The following is a 23,795-nucleotide window of genomic DNA, read 5'->3' as shown; positions in this document are numbered from 1 at the left end:
ATAAAATAATAATATAACAGTCTTCATTATCAGTTCAAGATATGTGCTTAAAATATATTTCTATATCTTAAAGATATTATCTTAATGCAATCTACTGTGCTTTTAAAGAGACAATAGCTTAGAAAGGGTTCATGAAGGTATACCTATTTACAAAGTTTACTATTTAGATTAGCAATAAATAATCTTGATTTTGGATGAGCTGATATTCATGCTTAACTGATAAGATGGATATATACTATCAAATTATTTACACAGTAATAACTCCTTCATAGCACTCTCATCAATAGCATAAAGATAATTTTCTCTAACATTCTTCATTTTGTTCAGTAAGGCTGAACTTTGGGGGAATACATCCTTCCATTTCTACAACTTCTGCCCATTCTTCATATTTATTTGTATCCCTGTTGTTCTTTATGTACTGTTCAAAGGGGCTTTTTGTCTTTATATCTTTTTCACCACAGAAGACCCAGTTGTCTCTAAAATCAAGGTTAATGATGGTTGAACTTCCCAAGGAAGCAATCAGTAATCCTGCCTCATAAGTGAATTTGGTTGCTCTAGCATCATATGTTCCATTAAAATGTAGTTCCATCTTGAATAGACCTAAGGAATTCAATAAATGGTCTCACATCTCCTCCCCACATATCAAAATATTCAGTACATAACGCTTTTCCTTTTTTCCATTTACCAATGCAACATTGATTCCTCTTCCAACATTATTCTTTCCCCACTCATTAAAATATTGTTTTCTACTTCAATTCTTTTTGATAGAATTACTATACCAGTTATTAAGAGCAATGTGTCCCAAAAGTCTTAGTGCAGTTTTCCAACTATGAAAACACTGTGATTTTAGGGACACACTATAGTTTAATTAAATATTAGTTCCTTATTATCTATCTCTTCCTCACCAGGCAAAGAAGATCTTAGAGAGATGATGACATTTGCCCTTCATTCTGGAAGTTCAGAGATGTGATGCCTATAAGAAGTAAGTGAATTGGATGGGGGGGAGGTGTTGTGCTAAGTCACTTTCCCCTCCAGAGCCATCTAAGTCCAGTGGCCAGATATGAATCAGGATTAGTGGAGATGACCCTGGATGTGAGGTAATCAGGGTAAAGTGACTTGCCCAAGGTCACACAGCTAGTAAGCATCAAGTGTTGGGAGAGTAGAGACTAAGTAACAATTCAATTATGTGGATTCAGAAGTGACTGGATAGCCATATATAAAGAATGAGTAATGAACAGAGCAATGAACTACAATCTGGAAGACCTGAGTTTAACTCTGACTTTAGGCACTTTTACCTATGTGATCCTATGCAATAAATGCTTATTCCCTTTCCTCCTTAATGGCTTATTATCACTGCTGCAGGAGATCAACAATAAAATACCCCAGGAATCTGTGAATGGTCATTCAACATTTTTGCTATTCAACATTTTTATCAATGACTAGAATAAAGGCATAATATCTGCAGATGACATAGGTTGAGAAGTATAATTAACATTTTTAAGATCACTAGTAGTATCTGAAAGAATCTTAGCAGTCTAGACTCTAGACCATTGAGCTCAATCTCAAAAGATGAAATTAGATAGGAATAAATAATATCTGACATCTGAGTATTAAAAAAAAATTCAGTTTTGCCAATACAGTAGGGTTGAGGGAAAAAGATTTAGGAGTTTACTTACACTGCAAGCTTACTATGAGTCAGTAGTTTAATGAGGAAGCAAAAAAAAAAAGACTAATATGATCTTGCAGTATATTGAGAGGGGACAGTTTCCAGGAATAAATAGGCAAGAAACTCACTATATTTCTATATCACTTGGTGTATTGTATTATCACAATTGAAAAAGGACATTGATAATTTCCAATGTCCAGAGGAGACCAACCAAGACAGGGAAGGTCTTGACCATGTCATGTAAGAATTAAATGAAGCAATTGGACATATTTAGCCTGGGGAAACCAAAAATACAAAGAGGGTTTAGATTTGTTATGTGTAGGGGCAAATTATAACAATAAAAATTAAAGTAAGGGGCAGCTAGGTGGCGCAGTGGATAAAGCACCGGCCTTGGAGTCAGTAGTACCTGGGTTCAAATCCGGTCTCAGACACTTAATAATTACCTAGCTGTGTGGCCTTGGGCAAGCCACTTAACCCCATTTGCCTTGCAAAAACCTAAAAAAAAAAAATTGAAGTTAGATTTCAGAAAAAACTTACTAATAATTAGAGTTGTCCCAAAATGGAATGGGCTGACTTGGGCAATGGTGGTTTGTTGATGCTCTTAAGACATAAGATGACTTATTTGCTGAGTGTACAAAGTAAAGATTCCTTTCAGGAACAAGTACTTAGTGATCATTGAAGTCTCTTCCATGCCCAAGATGTGATTTCCATGAAGGGAAAATACTACTTGGGTACAAATACTAAATTTGGCAGACATCTGGTTAGGGAGAAAGATAATAAGTTCAATTTTTAAAATGGTAGTTATAAAGTCCTGGGACTGTACCCTGGATGGAGATCTGAAAAAAAAAAAATGGACCGAGGAGCATCAGATCCTTAAAAAGAGAACCAGGAGTATGTAAAATCATGAAACCCTAGATATTTCTATTCAGAAGAAAAGAGCAGTCAATGGGGTTAGATGAAGATTGAGAAAAGATCATTAGATGTGATAATAAAGAGATTACTGGTAACTTGGGGAGAGTAGTAGTTGGTTAAATTAAGTCAGAAGTCAGATCATAGGGGTTAAGAAGATAGTAAGAGGAAAAGAAGTAGAACATCTATGTTAGTCTTCTCAAAGAAGTTTAGCCACAAAGAGAGGAAAGACATGAGATGACTGAGTGGAGATGGATCAAGTGAGGGTTTTCTTGAAGATGGGGATAAAATGGTATGTTTATAGACAAAAGAGAGGCAGCTGGTGTATAAGGAGAGATTGAAAATAAATAATGAAAGAGGGGGCAATCTGTAGGAGAAGATGGGATGAAATGGAATCACTTGTCTAAGGAGAGGGGTTTTGCCTTGGCAAGGAAAAAAGACACCTCTTCGTGTGAGGCAGGAGTGAAAAAAGAAGAGTGAACAGAAGGCATTTGAGATGTAAACTGAGTAGAAGGGGAGAAGAGGAAGCTATTAGAAAATAGCCTTAATCTTTTCAATGAAATATGAGGAAAAGTTCTTAATTGTGGGGTGATCAACAAAATATATTTAACAAGTTTCTAAAAGTTTTCATTTAAGAGAAAATATCAGAAGCATCTGTCAAAAGGAAATGAGATTAGTCTGGCATGACCTGTTTCCTAAAATAATGTAGGGTGGATCTTTGTGATCAACAATTCTTTTTTTTCCCCAATACAAATTTTCCCCTTTCTTCAATGTATGTATGTTCCAAAAAATTTTCCAGAAATAATAGTGAAATTGTAAATTAGGTTTGAATTCAGAGATTCAGGATCCAAATTTTATTTCTACCATTTAAACTCTCTGGATTTCAGTTTCATTTCAAAAATCAATGAATGTAGGCTTATAGTTAGTATATTCTACACTCTTCTCTTTTGGGGAAATAGTTTTTCATAGGCCACGAAAGATTAAAACTCATCAAAGGTATTTTAGAAATTTTGAGATTATGACTTTCATTATTCCATCATAGAGAAAGTAATATGTGTGTATAAGTATGTGTACTTGTGCATATGTATGTGCACATGTGTGTGTGTGTGTGTGTTTACTGCTTCAGAAGTTGTTCAAAGATCTCTCTTTTTAGGGAGGCAGAATCTCATTTCCATTCTGAGAAAAGCAATCATATTCCTATTATGGAACTTCTATATACAATATATTAATTTATTACACAGATGAACTATAGGCAAATATGTATACTAGACTATTTATTATAATATAAAGATGATGATGATGAGGTTTGTCTTTTGTTCTTCGAGGAAGACCATGACATCAGGAAGGTGATGTCTAAGTAGGTGGATTGGATTTGAATGAGAGGGTGCTGTGCTAAATCACTAACCTCACTTTCTCCTCTGGAACCATCTAGGTCCCGTGTCCAGATAAGAACTAGAACAACTAGAGATGGCCCTGGGTGTAAGACCAAGGGTTAAATGACTTGCTCAAAGTCACACAGCAAGTAAGTGTCAACTGTCTGAGATGAGATTTGAATTCATATCCTCTTAACTCCAGGGCTGGTGCTCTATTCACTGCAACATCTAGCTGACAATTAAACTCAATCCCAAAAGACATCTTTTATAAAATATAGATTCAAAGTATGGTGATCCAATGGTCTGGGATCCCTCCATATCCTTAGCCCCTCATTTGGGGCTGGGCAGTGACAAAAGCTCATTACACAGTCAAGTTTTGTAGATTACAGGTAAAAAAGGTAAAAAACCAAGTCATATTTAAAGAATGAAGTGACTTAAAGTTACTTGGGTCTAGGACAAAATTTTAAATAGTAGAATATTCAAGTAATTCTTAGTCTCTAAATCAAAATGCCCTTTTTTGAGCAAAGGAACAGTTCCTTCATCTTCTCAAAAGATCATTCTTTGAGTCACACAAAACTCAGCTATAACTCAATGGCTGCCACAATTCATTATTTCCATAGCCAATCTGCAAACTATTCATTGCCTTCCTAAACCCAACCCATTCCACCCAAGTTCTCAGTCTCAGCTGCTAACAAGTCATACAATCATATTCAACTAAGCCAAAGAACAGAATTCCCAGTCAAAATGCCAGCTAAATCTAAGGTTACAGTTCCAGCTTCTGGCTACATGATGTAGCCTTGGAACCTCTGTTTCTAAGTGTTCTCTGCCATATTCAACTGTTGCACTCCAACAAATGAGAGTTAGCTATATTTGCAAATATTGAAAATATTTGCTCAACTCATCACTTCTGTTACCCAATGGTGATGAAAATTCTCAATTTATGCTGACAGAGCACTGAAATAAGTGGTAGCCTGAAAAATCTCTGGTTTGGATTGGGGAATATCTGTCTGCTCATTCTCATACCAGGCACTCTCTACTGGAGAAACACCACATCTTCCTTTCTAGTATATAATGCCCTATCTCTGAAACATTCCTTCCTCACCCCACCCTACCCCACCCGACATGGATATTTCCATGCCTGATGCAAAATCAATAATTGATGTTTCACAGCTTATAACAGAAGATATAGAAAACCAGATGCACCTAATAGATACTCCTCATAAAGCACTTGGCCTTAAGCATGCCAGAGTGGCTTCCTAGAATTATATTTATTTAAATGTAAATATAAATATTTGTTCAAAAATCTTAATGCTACAAAGCTTTCATTTACATAGTTTTCTAAATCCTATTCTTTGCTATACTGTTAGCTTCACCTTGTCCAGGACATTTTGCATACAATAGACACCTAACAAATGTTTATTGAATGCAGTAGAATTTATAGGTTATGTGAGATGTCACTTTTCACTCAAATGATACATTATACTGACAGCAAAAATAGTATGTATTTATTACCACTATCAAAACTATTTTGAATGTTTCATTGTCACAAAAACAACCCCACATAAAATAGAAAAAGAAAAAGGAAAAGGGCATCCCACTTCTGCTGAGACTAATTCTAAATAGTATCAATGAATGATTCAATCTATTAGCTTTAGTTGACATACTTAAGAGTCTTAGTCAACTATAGGCACAGGATTAATGTCAGACTAGTTACACTTTGGATTCAGAGAAATCACTTTAAAATTTCCAGGGGATAGTTTAAGCAACATTTTCCTTGAAGTCTTTATTGTTGATCATATGTTTAGAGTAGAAAAGAATACCAGAGTAGGCTCTTATTCATTCACAGATGCTTTCATTTCAAGCATTGGATTCCTATCAAATTCTATAGCAAATTATAGTTACAGTAATACATATATATAATAAGGAATTATGTCTAACCTAATTTTTCATTTTGGGTATAGAGGATATCCATATTTTACATTTCTGGTGTACAAGGGAAATCAGTTAATGGATATAAAAAATGCTTGTAGAATTTCAAATACATCAGTATACAGTACCTAAAATTTCTTTAATAGTTTAAATATCATTTGTTCTCAATTAACCTTAATTGAAATAAATTTCAAATATTTGGTCTCTTAATTTGCTGCCTGTGAATCCATTCAATTTATTATTCTTCAAAAATATTTTAAATTATTTGTTCTGAACTTAAATATCAAATAAAATGAGCATTTCTACAAATACTGTACAACAGGAGGTGATTATACATAAAACTGAATATTAATAAACATTTACCTTGCAAATCATTTTCTATACATCCTATGTTTGTCTTCACTAGTAAATAATGGAAATGAAGTATTATACCCATTTTACAGGTGAGAAAATTAGGGTACACAAAAGATGAGTCATTTTGTATAGCCTTACAAAAAGAGAAGCTTGTTTTTTTTTAATTGGAACCTTTTCTAGGTTCTTAGGGCACATGTTTATCCTTTAAAAGGTCATGTAATTTTCATTAAGGTAAATTATATTTTCCAATGAGAAACAGTTGGCATAGTCTTTCTGAATAGAACTCTATTCTCACATATTTTAAAATGAAACTATTGTGAGAAGACCTAGTTCTTTCCACTATTCTTTGAACTTGATTTAATACAGTATATTCTAGGATTATGATAAAATGTTATTAGTAAAAAATTAACTTAAAATGAACTGTTTATAACCTTTAAAAATTCCTCCACAGTAGTCTGAATTTAACACTACTTTCCTTTAAAAATAACACTTAATGTTGACTTCTTATCTTGTGAAAGTAATTAAGACTTCATCTAAGTCTGATTTGTTTTTCATTATTTACATATAATCCTTGAATTTTTCTTTGACCATATTACACATACTTTCCAACCGTAAAATTTCACTGTATATGTATATATATATATCATATCTCTTTTTAATAGAGTTGAACTATATCATCACTTCTAAATATTTTTAACATTCCATAATTAACATATGATCCAATAAATTTTAATGAAAATCAAAATAAACTATCTGTAAAGGCAAATGAATTAAGTAAACTAGTTCACTAAGCCAGACTATAAGATTCTCTTCAAGTTTAAGTGGCACCAACAAAAAAGCACTAAAATAGTTCTTGAAATTACTGTGCTCTAAATCAATTTCACCATTCTTAAATTGAGTTATCATTAAACCAAAATTCTTCTTAATAAATTCTAGATTTGAATTTCATCTTATTCTTATGCAAATGGAACTCCAATTTGAGTAAGCAAACATATCCATTTACAAACACATTTTCATAATTTCTTTCTAATTTGAATTTATTATAGGAATAAATGTAATATATATTCACTAAATATAATATTATTCACTAAACCCAAAAAAAGTTAGCACATATTCTATTCTTCTTTAAAACATATTTGATACTGTCAACAGTGTTTCATTTCAAATATTTCTAAAAACTTAGTCTCTCTCTCTTTTTTAATCATTGAGAGGAACTAACTTCTGCAGCCCCCCCCCCCTTATTAGAGACTTGAACTATAGAAAATGTGGTGAATGTCTAGATTTCAAGGGACTGGCAGAAATGTAAAGAATTCTTATTCGGTGCCTGTTTAAACACTGCCTTAGATCAATGCCTAATTCCCTTTCTCTGAATGCCGTTCAGTAATCCACATGACATGCCGTTGAAAATTTAGGTACTCATGCTCTGACTATGTGTAATATTTAGAAGCTATTAACCAGTTTACATATACCTCAAAGTTACTGTTTTCTGTGTGAATAAATGAAAGCATGTATTCCTAGAATTTTCACTTACGACATTAATGAATTTCACATTTCTTTCATAAATACCCCTGCAGAGAACATTCCTTGTAAAATGATCTTACAGCAAGGGAGGAATTTCATAATTGAGCATTCTCAGATTAACTATAAGCCCTAAAACTTTTAAATAAGTGTCATATGCCAGTTTCATAGCAACAATGCTGGTAAATGATACCCCAAATGAATACATTTATAGACTTTTAAAGGATGAATATAGCTGTTTCCTTATTAAATTAATGAAACATGTTTTGTAATTGGTTCAATTCAGAAGTTTTTAGGTCTTGAAGTTTACTATAGATCAGATACATCTCTAAATAAGTATGTCTTTGTTTAGATGTAGATATTGATATATTTAGACACATAAACATAGATGTATAGATAACACAGACATAAGATTTCCAACTGGCTGATAGACCTTACCTCCAAAGAACAGAAACTTTAGTTCAGTGTGGAATCATGCAAGAAAGTACATTCACTGAGCTGAATAATAGTGAATTCAAATTCAACTAATTCAACCTTGCTATTTGTACCATCACTTTTTCAACTCAATATTCCATACAACACTACTAGATAACTACTCTGCAGAAGTCAAACCTTGATTCAAACATTTTTAACTGCACATGTCCATTTAAAAGTTTACATAAAGATTATAAAAATGTTATTTAGGCAAGTTTTTGTTTACTAAATATAAGAGCACCAGAACTTGGTGGTACAGAAAATATATATCAAACTGAAGGCCCAGAAGTTGTAAGGGTGACAGGAGATGGGTTTTTGGGAGGTAGCTTTCAATTATTCTATTATCAAAACTTTTCCTATTGATTGTGTTCATTCCACCTGATTCTTTCTCACTCTGATTTTACACCATCATTTCTATAATATCAAAAATATCCATTAATGCAAAAGGAAAATATGTAAATGTGAGTTCTTTTCAGAACACCATGGAAACTACTCCAACACATTTCTATCCTTTTGTTTGAAAAAGCTCAAGAAAGAAATACATATATTTATATGTATATAAACATATATATGCACATAGAATAGTGACATGTTTAGATCAGGAAAGGAAAAATGGAAGTTTCAACATAATCCCATTTTCCCTATTCTGAGAATTAAATTTTCTCCACAGTTTTTAACCTGCATTTTTGGAGAAATGCACCAAATGCATGTCTGCCAAAGGCCACCTGGGCTTTAAAAGCATCAATGGAATGTACTTTGTCCTTATCAGACAAAGAGTTAAATTGCAAGGTAAACTACCTAGGATAATATAACCCTCTTTTCCTCATCTACCCTTATATTCATTCTCTCCCTCCCTTCTCCCTCTCCCTCTCCCCCCTCTCTCTCTTTCCTAGGTCCAGAGTGGCAATGATCTTGGCAAATTGTTACCTATGCTAAATGCCACTGAGAGGATATAAGAAAAAAGATCCTTCCATGAAAATTTAAGTGAGTATTACTATAGCAATAAATTGGGTCTGGATTAACAGGGTAAGTATCTCTAAGGACTAATCCTTTATAAACATTAACCTAAAAATGAAACTATCAATAGAAAGGGTATGGGAAGATAATGGGGAAAAGATACTATTGAATGGGATATATTTAAATTGAAGGTTTTTTTAAAATTTTACTTACCCCTTTCCTTAACAAAATGACATTATATAATAAGACAATGCTCTACAAACATTCTCCACAAAACAATGCAAAGATAGAAAAATATGTAACTAGAACTTCTGGACACCGAGGGCAAATTTTAAACCATATTCCTCTAATACACTATCTATAGACCATGCCTCTTACCATAGGGAGGTTTTGGTTTTTACACTGCTTTGTGTTCAGACCTTTAAGTTCACCTTAGTGTAACGTAGGGAACTTCCAGGATGGAAATTTTCCTCTGCAGAACAGCAATTCATCTGTATGAAGAGTTTCTTCAGAGTTGCCTGAGCCACTTGAGTCTGTCAGAGGTAAAACTTGACTGAATCTAAGGCTACTAGACACTTCATAATTCCTTTTATTCATAGTAGACACTGACGAATCATTTGTTAAAGATCTTGAAAAAAGGTATGGAGTATCTAATTTACTCCCCCCATCAGAATTTTATTGCTCCTACAAACTATCTAACTAGATTGGAATGTATTAGAATGCACAAAAATTCAATCTATCTTCTGTCTCTTTTCTCCACTGTTCAAGTATCTTCTTTTCAGAATACTTGTTTCTACTGACACTTTTTCAGTGTTCAAGGAACCATCATTGCTTCTTTCTTTCTTTCTTTCTTTCTTTCTTTCTTTCTTTCTTTCTTTCTTTCTTATCCTATTTCCCTTACAAGTCTTGGGTTTGGCCCTTGGATTTGATACCTTGGGATTCACAGCATTTTAAAAATCTGAAATTTCTAGAAGGCTAGTTTCTAGATGGCAGTTTTTTCTTGCATCGTGGAAGAAGGCAATTTAAAAATATAACTGATAAACTCTTCCTTAGTATCTGTAACACTTTGAGAAGTAGGAAAAAAACAACAGCATGGATTTAGAGTAATAATCCAATATCACAGTATAGCTTCCCTATGTTTTTTCAGATAACTTCACTACCTATTCCTTTGTAATGATGATGATGATGACAATAATAAATACTACTATTTACTAGCATTTTGGGAGCTAGATAATACAGTGGATAGAGTGCTAGGCCAGGAAGAGCTGAGTTCAAATCCAGTCTCAGATTCTTACTAGCTGTGACCCTGAACAAGTAAGTCACTTAATCCTGTTTGCTTCAGTTTCCTCATCTGTAAAATAAGTTGGAGAAGGAAATGACCAATCACTCTAGTATCTTTGCCAAGAAAACCCCAAAATAGGGTCACAAAGAATAGGGTACAATTGAAACAACTCAACAAGAGCATTTACTAGCATTTTTAGGTCTACGAATGTCATTTCAAATGTGATCTCACTTGACTCTCACAAAAGCCCTAAGATAGTATTATTATACCCATTTTACACATGAGGAAACTGAGGGTCACTCAACTAGTAAGTGTTTGAGGAAAGATTTATACTCAAGTCCTGTACTCAATCACTTCACCATCTATTTTCACAAATCAGTACCAAAATACTTAAAATCCACAAAAATGAAAAATTCATTTGCATATAGAAGTTTAACAAGTCATTCACTATGTATAATGTCTTAAAAAATCTATTTGTGATCCTTTTCTCCCTATGACAATCTAGCCTTCCATCTGAGATTTTTTATATATATATATATATATATGTATGTGTATATATATGTGTATATATATATATATATATATATATATAGTATACATGGTTATATACAAGTTGTCTCATTCTTTAAACTATAAACTACTGAACAGCAGAAACTGCTTTGAATTGAGTTTGTTTTTTGTTTCCCTTTATATCCCCAGCTCTTAGTAGTGTCTGGCATGTAGCAGGTATTTAATAAATTCAGAACTTACAAATTTTAGCACAAACATTTAATTAGAAACAAAAGTTCTGAATGGATTTCCTTTTAGCAACAGGCAAGATTGAGCTTCCATCCTTTTAATACAGAATTGGATTATTTTCTATGCCAAATACATTTTTGTCTAATTACAATACAATTCTAACCATGCGGCTGCACTGTTGAACATCTGTTCCATTTTGTTTGGATCAAATCACACTTTGATGAAGCTTTGGAGTAACTTGATATAGATTACAGATCAGATTGGCACTTTATACTAATTTTATCAGAGTGGAAAATTTTCCAGAAAAATCACTAATTTGATAAATGTTCTCAATTCTGTTAAATACCATTAATAGCAGGGAAAAAAATCACACCTGTTTTTCCAATATGAAAAGTCATGTAAGAATGTAGGAGAGTGTATGTATATGTGTCTCTGTGTGTGTACATGTGTGCATATATGTGTATGTATAAATCTATAAAACATTTATAATCATAAATATATGGGAATTGATAATTATAACTACAGGCAACTCATATTTCTCTTATGCTAAAATTTACAACTGAATGCCTGCCTTTGTTTGTCACAACCACTCTACCAAGCATAGGCTCACTAATTAATGCTGGCAGGGGCCTTAGTAATTGCTTAATAGAATCCTTATTTCATAGATAACCTCACAGGAGTTAAGTGACTTGTTCAAGACTACACGTACAGTAAGTAGCAGATGAGGATTTTTAACCTAGATTATCTGACTCCAACTCTATGCACTTTTAAAGATGAGGTAAAAATGATGTCTAAAGTGGTAAAAGGATATGTTCAGAATCACACCTCAAGTAAGTATGTTAGCCAAAACTTTTATCATGAGATTTGTGTTCTTTCCTACTCCACCACAGACTCCTAGCTAAAATACTCAAAGCATGAAGAAGGGACTGGTATAAAAGAATAAATTTAGCATCCTAGATTCAGATATGGAAGTGATTTTAGAGAATAATTTTATGGATTAGTAAACACATACTAGCCAGAATTTAAACCCAGGTCCTCTGATTTCAAATTTAGTGTTCTTTTCATTATAGGTTATACCCTCTGATTAAAAGATGATAGCAAACAAGTTTACTTTCTCCCTGACTAAAGCAATAGAAGGGAAAATGATTCATGTGAGGCCAGCTTCTTTCCATCTGAAATAACAGCTGGTTATAGAAATGTTTCTAAGGCTGGCCTTAAATGGGAGTAAGCAAATTATTTTTTCCTAATTTAAAGTATTCAACTTATTCCTAGGAAGGAACCCTTAAAAACTATATATATATATATATGCACATATATATATACATATATATATATATCAAAACAGATATAAATATGCTAAAAAACACAGGTGTAAAGGTTTTTCAAGAACCATGAAGGAAGAAAAGGAGTAGAAAAATCAATTGTACTTTGAAAGGCAGGAAGAAGTTGTTTTTCAGACAAAAAGGTGTGCTTTAGTATGGAGGGGCTTTTCCCCTCACACTCTCAGCAAGGGAAAGGTTAAATGGCAATGCCAGGAAAGAAAGAGAATAAATAATGCCACTCCAAGAAACAAGGAAAGGACTGGCAACTGGTAGCACCTAGCTTCCTCCAGTGCCTTGGCCCAATAAACATGCAGAGAGCCAATAGGAAATGCCAGGCAGGACAGAGCCCCAGGATATCTAAGGCAAGCAGGCCAAACAGGCTTGGAGGGAGGAGATTGTCCAAGGACCTTTGAAAGACCTACAAGTATCTTGCTGGGCAGAAAATGAAGATGGAGTGGGGAACAGAAGGAGAGCTCAGGGAGGAAAGAAAGGAGAACACGCCAGTGAAATGGCAGGATGCTGCTGCTGAACAAAAGGCTCACTGGATATCTTATACAGGGATGGGGAACCTTTTTTCTACAAAGGGCCATTTAGATATTTATAATATCGTTCCTGGGTCACATAAAATTATCACCTTAAAAAAAATTAAACCTAAAAAACTCCTAGATTTATTGAATTTTGAGTCCCGCCTATAGTTGCCTCAGCAGCACCATACTGAATGATTTAGGTTCTCTGCCGCTAATCTAGTAGGATCAGGTCAAACTGCTGGCTTTTCTTTATTTTCTATACTTGTGAATGCTCTGCCTAAAAGCCTGGTAAGGTTTTGTGGGGTTTAAAAGCCCAAATTAATCTGACTTTCCTTGATTGGTCAACAATAAGTCAGAGGTTAAACTGTCTTAATTATGGTTGCACCCAGAGTGAATGCAAAGAGTAATTGTTTGTTTTGACCAGAAACCCTGGGGGGGTCTTACCCTCCCAGATTGTTTTTTTTCTTCTTTTGGACTGTGCAAAGGAGGGGTTTTTTGCTTCTTTTCTTTCTTACCTGCCAAAATCACTAAGAAACTTAAAGGTCTTAACTTCCCAGTTTTCTTTCTTTTTTTTTTGAAGTGGATATTTTTGGTCTTCTTTTCCTCACCTCTCTCAAACTTATTCTTAATCACTGAAAGGGCATTGTCTCAGTCAAAATGAGACCTGGGAAAGACCTAGCTTTAAAAGACCAAGGCCACCACTCCCTGGATGTATTAAGGCATCTCCAGTTGTCCAAAACTTTATCTGGCCACTGGACCCAGATGGTCTGGAGGAGAAACTGAGGCTGCTGATTTTGCACAGCACTCCTCACTTAAATCCAACTCACTTCCATGTCATGGCATCACCTCCCTGGTGTCAGTCTTCTTTGAGAAAAAAGGATAAACATCATCATCAAGTTACATATGAGAAGAATAAAATCCAAGAGGGACTTAAATATCCAATTTTGAGCCAGATAAACCAGAATTCATGACCTTGCCACTAGTTGCAGAAAAATACCTACATAAAGAATAGGAACAGAGGAGCAATAATCACCACTTTCACGTCAGCTGAGAAATTGATTTTTCAATTCATCTGAAACAATAAATAGTAGGAATAATGGTAGCTTAAACTGCTGCTGTCACTACCAGAACTTTCCTTACATTTATCTGATTTTCAATTTCTCCAGAACCAGCAGTAAGAAGAGGGAAGAAGGAATGGGGAAAAGGAAGAAATCAAACTCTAAGTGGATATATCCAGTTTGTGATATTATATATATATATATATATATATATATATATATATATATATATATGTATATAGTAGCATAGAAAAACGTTTATACCACTTATCAAAAGCACCACTGTTCTCCTTATCCAGATAGTCATCTCAAGAAAAGTGAATATTTCAATAGCTACACTAAACAGAGATCCATTCTATGTAGCTGGTGGTACAGGTGGTACAGTGGATAGACTCAGGTTAGACTCAGGGTCAGGTTAAATCTTGATGCAGACATTTACACACTATGTGATCTTGGTCAAGACACTCAAGTTTCTCAGCCTCAGTTTCCTCATCTGCAAAATGGTTAACAGCTCTCACAGAGTTATTAAACAGACCAAATGGGATGTAAAGTGATCTGCAAACCTTAAAGTTCTATGTAAATACTATTCTATTTTGCTGGTTTTTGCAACTTGGGCTAAGATTAAAAGGGACTATAGAGGGCATTTCCATTTACCACTAAAGGTGGAATTCTTGGATGGGGACAAGACAGACTTGAGCAGAAGCATTTGGCAAGAATATTTTGCTTAATCAAGAATGAAAGTCAGAAAAGCTCAAAGATGGCCTGCCATAGTTCTGACTATAAATGATTAAGTCTAGAGATCAAGAAACACTATTACCATGACCCGCTAGGCAGCTTCCAGGAAATCAAAGTCTTTGGGATGAGGGGGAGAATATCTGTAGATATGAGAGGAAAAGACCATAGTGACGATCAGACCATTGAGAAACATGTTTGGATATACTGGGTTGTCACCAATTTGTCTTCAGAAAATCACATACTGGCAATTTGCCCAGCGTTATTGGGAACACTATGATGCCTTGTTGATATGGGAGGAAACCATATCCATAAGGCTATGGACTCCCACACCATTGAAACCATCAACAGAAGTCCCATCAAACCGGAGTGAAACAGCCTTCTTAAAGAGGCAGAGAATGATGTCTGGCCCAATATTTCCCTCACTATAATAAAACAAAATGTGCAAGTCATGCTGTTATTCATGTGATGTCAATGTCTTCTTCAATTACGAAGGAAAACTACTAAATACTGGCTATTATTCATGACACAAAGAACCAAAGTTCCAATTTCACCCAGAATGTAAATGGGTGTTTAATAAATATTTAATGAATTGTTCAATTAAATCCAGACTCTCAGATAGGAAGTTAAGAATTAGTGAGGTGAGCAAAGGGGTTATCCCTTAAATTCACCTGGGCCCTTAATAGACTCCACTTTAGTAATAATTAACAGAAAGTTAAGAAACTTAAGTATCACTCACTCCAAACTAAATAAAGGTACTAAGGTATTGACCTATACCTCTCTAAATCTTTAACTGGGTCACAGAAATGGTTAAGTGAGAATTGGCAAACCTATAGCTGATAGCACTTAATTAGTATGTTCACAGGTCTACAGCAGACACTCAAATGTGATGATCTACATCTATTAAAGTTAAGTAACAGAATTATAAAAATATCTTTGTCTTTTGTGCTTATCTCTCCAACCCCTAGCACAGTGGCAGCTACACAGCAAGTGTTTGATAAATTCATGTTGATGAACTAATCCTTTTCCCCCCAACTGTTAAAGTCTAATCCTATTTTTAAAATCTTTTTAGCTCTAATAGTACATTTAAATTAATTTTCTATTTGTCTTAGAGTAAGAAAAATTATATGCTTGCTGTGCTATGTCAGAAGAAAAAAACAACTTGGCTACATAGCACATTCTTGACTAGAAAACAATAAGGATTTGTTCAACTGGTTTTAAAATTTACAAAAGTAGCACTATGCATTTACTCTTGAGTAAATGGAAAGCAATCAAACTCTCCCTGCATTTTTCTAATGTTACCAAAACAACCATATTCATCTTTGGTAGTCTGTGAAGGGATTAATTTTCCTTAGATAAGCTTGAGGTCCTCATATAAGTCTGTAGACATTTGGCCCTTGGGAAAAAAAAATCATGGGAAACTTTTCTCTCCCACCCTGAAAGTTTGTTTTTAATGTAACAGATGGGGGAAAAAATTCCACACACAAAAAAAAGTCATAGCAAAGTCCAATAGCAACAAAGAAAAATACATCTTTGGTTATTTTCTAGAGCTCACAAAAACAGCACAAAATTATTTGAAATTTTCATTATATATGTACAGTATAACCAGATACACATTTGTCTTTGAAAAGACCACCACCTGCTACTAGGTAGAACTGACTCTCACCAACCCAGTTTGTTGGATTAGAGGCTATCCTTCCCTATAGATTTCCATATGGCTATCCATATAAAGATATTGCTTTGCTTTATATAATTGACATCCTCTTGAACACGTATCTAAATATTTTCGATAAAATATTACTTTATGCATTTTAAAATCCAAGAACTCAGCATTTTAGAGAACTAATCAGAAAAAAAGAAATAATTACAAAATAAATCATTTTGTAAAGTACCTCCTATCTAGAAAACTGTCTTTGCAGGTCCTCCCTTCTTAGCAATTACACTTGAACATCTCAAAAAGAACACCACCAATATCAGAAATGTTTTTAATTAGTGGGAAATGATACTAAAGAAGATACATTCTGAATTAAGAATCATTGAGCTTTTCCATCTGTCCTTTGGGTGAAATCTCCTGTATGTGTTCTCTCTTCCTATTAGAATATGAGCTTATTGAGAGCAGAAGTTGTCTCTATTCCATCTCCCCAGCATTTAATATGTAATGAACAACAAATAAATGCTTGTATCTTTCATCAATTGTCATTTCTTTATTCATTCATCCATTCATTCAATCATCTTTATATGATATGGTTTAGAAATTTGGTGGTATCTAATTTAAGCAAGACTCATGTGTACTTTAAGAATACATGCAATATTAAACATTCCTCTAAGCCTCTCTCTTCTCTGAATGTTATTCATTTACCCTTCTCTGACATTGCCTATTTTCTATCTGAGAGCAAAGAAGATCCAGGTATCCACCCAACCCAGCCTACAATAATGGTCAACAGATTTTGTTGACTGTCTAAATAAAATATTTTACTTGAATGGGGCTGTTTTCCAGATAAACATAGGAAATAGCATTATCAACCACACCTGGTGTTACAAGCATAAAAAAAGCCATAACACTGTTATTCGATTATTCCATAACTCATTCAGAGGAAATAACTAATTCAAATGTTATGTTTTATGGATTGCACAATTTTTCCTACGACCTCATTTTACAAGTGGGAAGTCTGTGGGAATTAACGATTTAATTCAATCCTTGCTGGTAACCCAAATTCCCATTTGTTTTAAAAAAAAAAGCATATTACAAATAAGATTTTAACATCATAACAAGTCCAAGTAATTGATTATACACTGTCATATGTGGTTCATATTTTACCCAAAAGAAAATTTTTATGCATGAATCTAAACTTTTAAAAAACCCACTCAATTAATTTAAATCCCCAAAGACTAAAGAAATACACTTTAGAAATACTCACATAAAAATTAACAATTATTTTAAATCCTATTTCATTTTTGTCTCTGGATTCCCTGTCTCTAGCATTGTGTCTGGCATATATTAAGGGTTGAATAAATGCTTGATAATTGGTTAAAATCCATGGCTACCCACAGAAACATTTTGAACAGCTGCTCTTGCAGAGATAAAAGTATTCTTTGGACATTTAGTGTACTCTTAAGAAATAAAATAAAATGAAACAGCAAAGAGAGTATGGTATTTTGTACACTGAAAAGAGTGACTACTTGTTGTCCAACCTTCCTTTCAAGGCTCTGTCACCATCTCAATTAGTGACATCTAACAAATCACTAAGTTTCCAAGCCTATCTAAGCTCTACAGGCTTCATGCATAAGTAGAGCACTAGCCTTGTAATCAGAGGCCCTCAGTTCAAATCCAACCTCAGATATATACTAGTTGTGTGACCTTGGGCAAGTCACTTAACCCCGATTGCCTTGCATCATCGGGGGCCATGTCCTGTTGTCCTTGTTCATATCTGGCCACTGGTTCTAGATTCACTTGCATTTGACAGTATCAGCTGGTTGGTTATTGTCCTTCCTTATCAAAGAAGACCAAAATGGTATCACTAGTTTGAGACAAATTACAGTGTGTTAGACTGAGGCTGATCAGATATGATCCAAATGCTCTACCATCAATCAGGCACAAATAGTCCATGTGAACATTAGGGGTGTGTATTCTAAACTAAGGTATCACTTCCCTGATGTTTTAGTCTTCTTTAAAAATGAAGGACAAACATCATCATGGACCTCACTACCTCTAGTTAAGGCACTAACTGGACAGATAGGAACCCTGTTGTCTAATTAAAATTAATAAGCAAAAGTTTACCAAGTTTTTCAGTTTTGTAACTTCTGTACAACTAATTTTCTTTGAAAAACTAATTTGGAAACAAAATATTAGAGGGCCTTAATTCTATAAGAAATGCATTTCTTCCAATATGTAAATTGTAGTGAAAGAATTTTAATATTCTTTAGAAAGAAAGCACCTAAATGCAAAACTGAGTGTAAAGCCAAAACAAAACCAAGCGAATAGGGTATGGAAGGTGACTTCAGGAATAAGCTCTTCTTCTTAGCAATTAATGACATTATAATAATTAAACATAAAGACGGGGGGGGGGGGGGGGGGGGGGGTTTGAGCAACATTAGGCCACTAATTAACAAAATGAAATACAACCCTGATTCCGACAAAAATACAATTTGGGGGATTATTATCTATCTCATTTCCTCTAATCTTCAAAAAAGGGTTTGCTCTAAGGGGAGGCTAGGTGGGGTAGTGGATAAAGCACTGGCCCTGGGGTCAGGAGTACCTGGGTTCAAATTCGGTGTCAGACACTTAATAATTACCTAGCTGTGTGGCCTTGGGCAAGCCACTTAACCCCGTTTGCCTTGTAAAAACCTAAAAAAAAAAAGGGGGGGGTTGCTCTGTACTAAGAACAAAATGGGAAGAAACGTACAAAAAAGATGCAGGATAATCACTTCAAGGTCATCTATTAAGTCAGCCAATATACTAAGTTCAATGTTGAGTTTCAGATAATAAAAGTATTGATGTTTTGGAGAATTTAACTTTACTCCAGTTGCTAACAGGCAAACTTTTCTAATATATAATTATTACTATAAACTAATACTTCATTAATCTACTATAATTACTTTTTGTACCTCATTTCCTCTACTCCTAATACATATATATAATATGCCAAATCATTTTTCTATGTATAAACCCATATAGTCTAGGGAGGCCCTTAATGTACTTTTTAAATTCTTTCCATTCAAAGATCCTATTCTTCAACCAAACTGGACTACTTGTGTATTCTCTGTAACTTTTGCTCTTTCCACATGACCCATTTATGCCAAAATTTTATCATTATGGGACCTGATGGAATGCTAACCCCTAAATAATAAAATTGATTTTTCCTTCCTGTATTCTTCCCCACTGTAGCACATTCTAGGCACTCTGAGATATTGGAAGGACCATTTACTCTGCTACTTACTAGGTAGCCAAGTGGTCAAGAGAGCACTGGACCTGGAGTCAGGAAAAGCCGAGCAGACACTTACTGGCTGTGGAGAAGTCATTTAACCACTGACAAACAAATAAGCCCCCCCCACTATTAAATAAGAACAGTGTTGGTCACTTGGTAGAGTTTAATAAACGTTTGATTCCTTCATTTCTGCTGGCTTTATGATTCTGGATAACTTATTTTAATTTTCTAAGCCTCAGCTTTCTTATCTACAAAATGACATGAAAATACTTCTATTATTTACAATAACTGTTATGGTACGAAAAGTGCTTTGTAAAACTGTGGAGTGATATGTAATTGTGTGCTACTAGTATAATTCAACAGCAAACAATTCTCAAGTGCCTACTAGATTTAAGGGCAGGAGCTAGATGTTAGAAATACGAAGATGAAAAAAAATAGTACAAGTTGCTGACTTAAAGGAGTTTAAAAATGGGATAATGAGAAGAATTCTAAGTCAAAATATAAAACCAAAAAATTTGAGAGATCCATGTTAATATTACTGAGTGTAAGATGCAGAAGAAAAAAGGAACAATGCTAATGCCAACAAATTTTGGAAAAATTAAACGTCATTCTGGGAAGAATCCTTAGGAAGAAGATTTTCATAAACAGATGTAGGGAAAGTCTATTCCAGATATTAGGAATAATCTTTGGAAATGCATGAAGACAAGACAGGATAGAATATAAAGGTAAGAAACCACATGTAGGATATTTTGCTGGAATTGAAGTTTGTGGATTTTTCTGGTAAACCCATAAAACACCAGCTAAATGCTAGCTGCTATTATTACTTCTTCTATGGCACTTGAATTTTTCCTCGTATAATTATTTGTCTACATTTTACCTCCCAACTAGACTGTAAACTCCTAAAGGTCAGGGTCCCTGGTTCATCTTCATAAGCTCCCATCTGGGGCCTTCCATCTTAGCTGACACTTAAATGAGGAAATGAACAGAAGAATGGGAGAAGAAATGGAATTGAAAAATACAATTGTTTGAAAATCTGGTAGCTCTCTGGAGCAAAATGAAAGAATGAATTCACATACAACATATTTCCTCAATGTAAGCATCATCCTAAATATCTTTCAGATTAGTCATATTGTTTTGAGAATTTTCCATGTTTCCCCTATTCAACTGCCAATGTTCACATGGCCAGTGAGATGAATAAACATGCTGTGACTTGCTTCTAAGGAAAGTCCTGTCATGTTCCAGGGAAAAAATGACTTGTGCATCCATTAAATTGGGGGAGAAAAAAACTATAACTCTCTTTCACCAGACTCCTACCATAAATTTTCCCAACTTTCCTATTTTCACCATGTTCTCATTTTTCCTTTAGGCATTTCTCATTTTTCATTTAGTCATAACAGAGTAGTTATGAAATGGGGGGGGGGGGGACCTGAGGTGGGTGAGGAAGGAAAAAAAGGTGCCAAGGCAGTGTTCTCTTTTAGGGCACCAACTGGCATTCTCCCTATTTTCAAGTCCTTGAGGTCTCCAGCAGAACTCCCAGTTCTCAGGTCTGTTTACACAAACTCTTAAGAACAGTCCCAATTTGCAAATCAGGTAAGAAAACTCTTCCCTTTACATTAACTCCTCAGGTGACCTCGCCCTCCCTCCCGACTCTCCCCCCCAAGCACGCGTGGATGCCAAGAAAATTATAGGGATTTTCCGTTTGCCTTGGCACTGCCCGGCCCCTCGGGAGCGCCTCCCGCAGGAGGGGGCTGGCACCGAAGGCCGGCCGCCCCCCACGCCCCCCCCCCCCGTCACCGCCCCTCCCCCACCCCCGGCTGTCAGGAGAGCTCTGACAGCGGCCGCCCCCCGCCCGGGGTCCCCTCCCGCCCGGGGTCGCTCCCCCCGCCCGGGGTCCCCCTCCCGCCCGGGGTCCCTCCCCCCGCCCGCGGTCCCCTCCCGCCCGGGCCGCTCCGGTCCGCCCGGGGTCCCCTCCCGCCCGGGCCGCTCCGGTCCGCCAAGGAAACTTTGCCCCGGAGCGGCGCCCCCGGCCCGGGCCGGACCCCCGGGCACGGGGGCGTGTCGGGGCCGCGGGCGGCAGGTGGCGGGGCTCGGCGAGGCCTGGCCGAGCGCCCCCCGCGCCTGGGCGCTGCCCGGGGCGGCCGGGCCGGGCGGGACTCACCCGGAGGCGGCGCGAGGCGGCCGGGGCTCCTGCGCTGCCCGGGCTCGGCCCTCCATGGCCCCGCGGCGCTCCGCTTCCGACGCGGCGGGCTGCTGGCACGGGGCGGGCTGCCGGCACGGGGCGGGCCGGGCTCCGGGGCCGCCCCCGCTCGGCTCGGCTGCGCTCGGCTGCGCTGGGCTCCTCCACCTGTGGGCACGGCCGGCGGGGGGGGCGGGCGGCGGGGCGGCGCCGCACCTCCCGGGCCGCGGGGCGGGCACCGGAGCCACGAGCCCGGCGGCCCGGGGCGGCGGGCTGGGCGCAGGAGCGGGGCCGCGGGCGGAGCCCACCGCCACCTGGCCGAGGAAAGGAAGGAAACTTTTCTCTTCCCAAAAAGAAAAAAGCGGGGGGAGGGGCCGGTCAGCCTGCCCTGCCCCCGCGGGGCTCCGGCCTCCCGGGCCCGGCCGCCTCCCCGCCCCCCCCCCCCCGGCCCGGCCTCCCCGCGCGGCGGGCGGGGGGCGCCTCTGCAGGAGCCCGCGCTGCCATCCCCGCCGCTAGGGGCGCCACCGAGGCCCCTTCCAGGAGCCCGACAGGTGGGAAGGGCGGGTGGTGCCCCGAGGAGCGGCCCGGGCGGGGAGCGATCCCGACCCGCCTCTCCAGCCGGCCCAGCGGGAAAACACCCCCGGACAGAGGAAGCCCCTGCCCGGGCCCGGGACGTTGCCGCCGGCTCCCAGGGAAGCAACATTCGTGGCAGCTTCGCACTTAGGTTTTTCATTCAGGATTTTTTTTTTCATTTGCTTCTATGACCTCACTGTTCTTTGGACCAATAAATCTTAACAGCTGACAAATAAGAAAAAGACATCTTTTATTTTTAAGAAAAAAAACTAAGCCATATAATGTTTTAACAGGGGACGTGTTTAAAAGTTTACTCTCACCTTCAAAATTAATTTGACCGCAGGACGAAACATCAAGCAAAACAGGAAGACAGTTCCCAATGAAGTTGGTAAAAAGTGGAGGGAAGAAAAGGACTAGCCCATAACAGCAGTAACCTTTACCAATTTAACCCTGAGAGATGTCAGCTTTTATAATGGCTATTAAGTTGCTACTTAAAAGCAAAACCTAATAAACTGATGCTTTGTTAGATTGTCCCCATGGATAATGAACCAGCGCGGCAAGAGTCTTCCGCCCATTGTGGCAACAGTATAAATTTTCTGATAGCCATCGGCACTCCTAATCTCAAATTCTCATAGGAGTGGCAGGTTTATGCCTTAAAGTTTGGGAAATACATATTTTCAAACAGGGGTTTTTTTTTTTAAATCATTGTGTTATATCAAGTTAGTCAACTTAATTTTATTTAAACGTCTGAGTTTTCACGTCTAATCCTTTAGTTCAGCATAAAAAGCAGTAACATGAATCAGTCAATCCTCCAAATGACTAGTATGAAAATTGCCCGCATAGTTGAAACAAATATTGAGTAACAGTGAAACTACTTAAGGTCTCTAACTGTTTCAATCACAAGACCAAGATTAAACATTTAATTAGTTTCTACCTCTAATCTATGACATGCTAGTATTATTATAGGCCTTAATGACCACAAATGGTAAGACAGACCTGGGTTTCTTTCGCCTGGAACTTTTAAATTCAAGTAAGAACTTTCTGAGTCACCAGAAGAATCTTGTCTTTTTCATATTAAACTACCCCCATTATACTTAGCTTGTAAAATACGACAATAGCAAATCAGTATGTTTGCACTTTGTTCTCTTTGCACAAAGATGAAAAAACTCCCTAATACAAATATATTAATTAGAAAAAGGTTCATCTTAATTGTTTAGAACTGTGAATTTTGGAATACATCTTTTTAAATAATTGTAGGTGTTTTTTTTCTCTCCACTTAAGA

The 23,795-nt window shown here is 36.8% G+C and overlaps 1 protein-coding gene across 3 annotated transcripts in view; it reads right to left on the bottom strand.

Annotated features, from left to right (window-relative positions):
- Nucleotides 1-22,042, bottom strand: part of COBLL1 (cordon-bleu WH2 repeat protein like 1) — a 193,153-nt gene extending 171,111 nt beyond the window's left edge. For all 3 annotated transcript variants that reach the window (XM_074215827.1, XM_074215822.1, XM_074215824.1), the window contains exon 1: nt 21,923-22,042. In XM_074215827.1, coding sequence (XP_074071928.1) covers nt 21,923-21,978 — 56 coding nt within the window. In that variant the 5' untranslated portion in view covers nt 21,979-22,042. The remainder of the gene's footprint in view (nt 1-21,922) is intronic.
- Nucleotides 22,043-23,795: the final 1,753 nt, after the last annotated feature.

Source organism: Macrotis lagotis, chromosome 1, assembly GCF_037893015.1.
Source record: "Macrotis lagotis isolate mMagLag1 chromosome 1, bilby.v1.9.chrom.fasta, whole genome shotgun sequence".
In the NCBI taxonomy this organism is placed as follows: domain Eukaryota; kingdom Metazoa; phylum Chordata; class Mammalia; order Peramelemorphia; family Peramelidae; genus Macrotis; species Macrotis lagotis.
The sequence above is the reverse complement of the archived record's forward strand: the minus strand, read 5'-3'. Positions and strand labels throughout refer to the sequence as shown.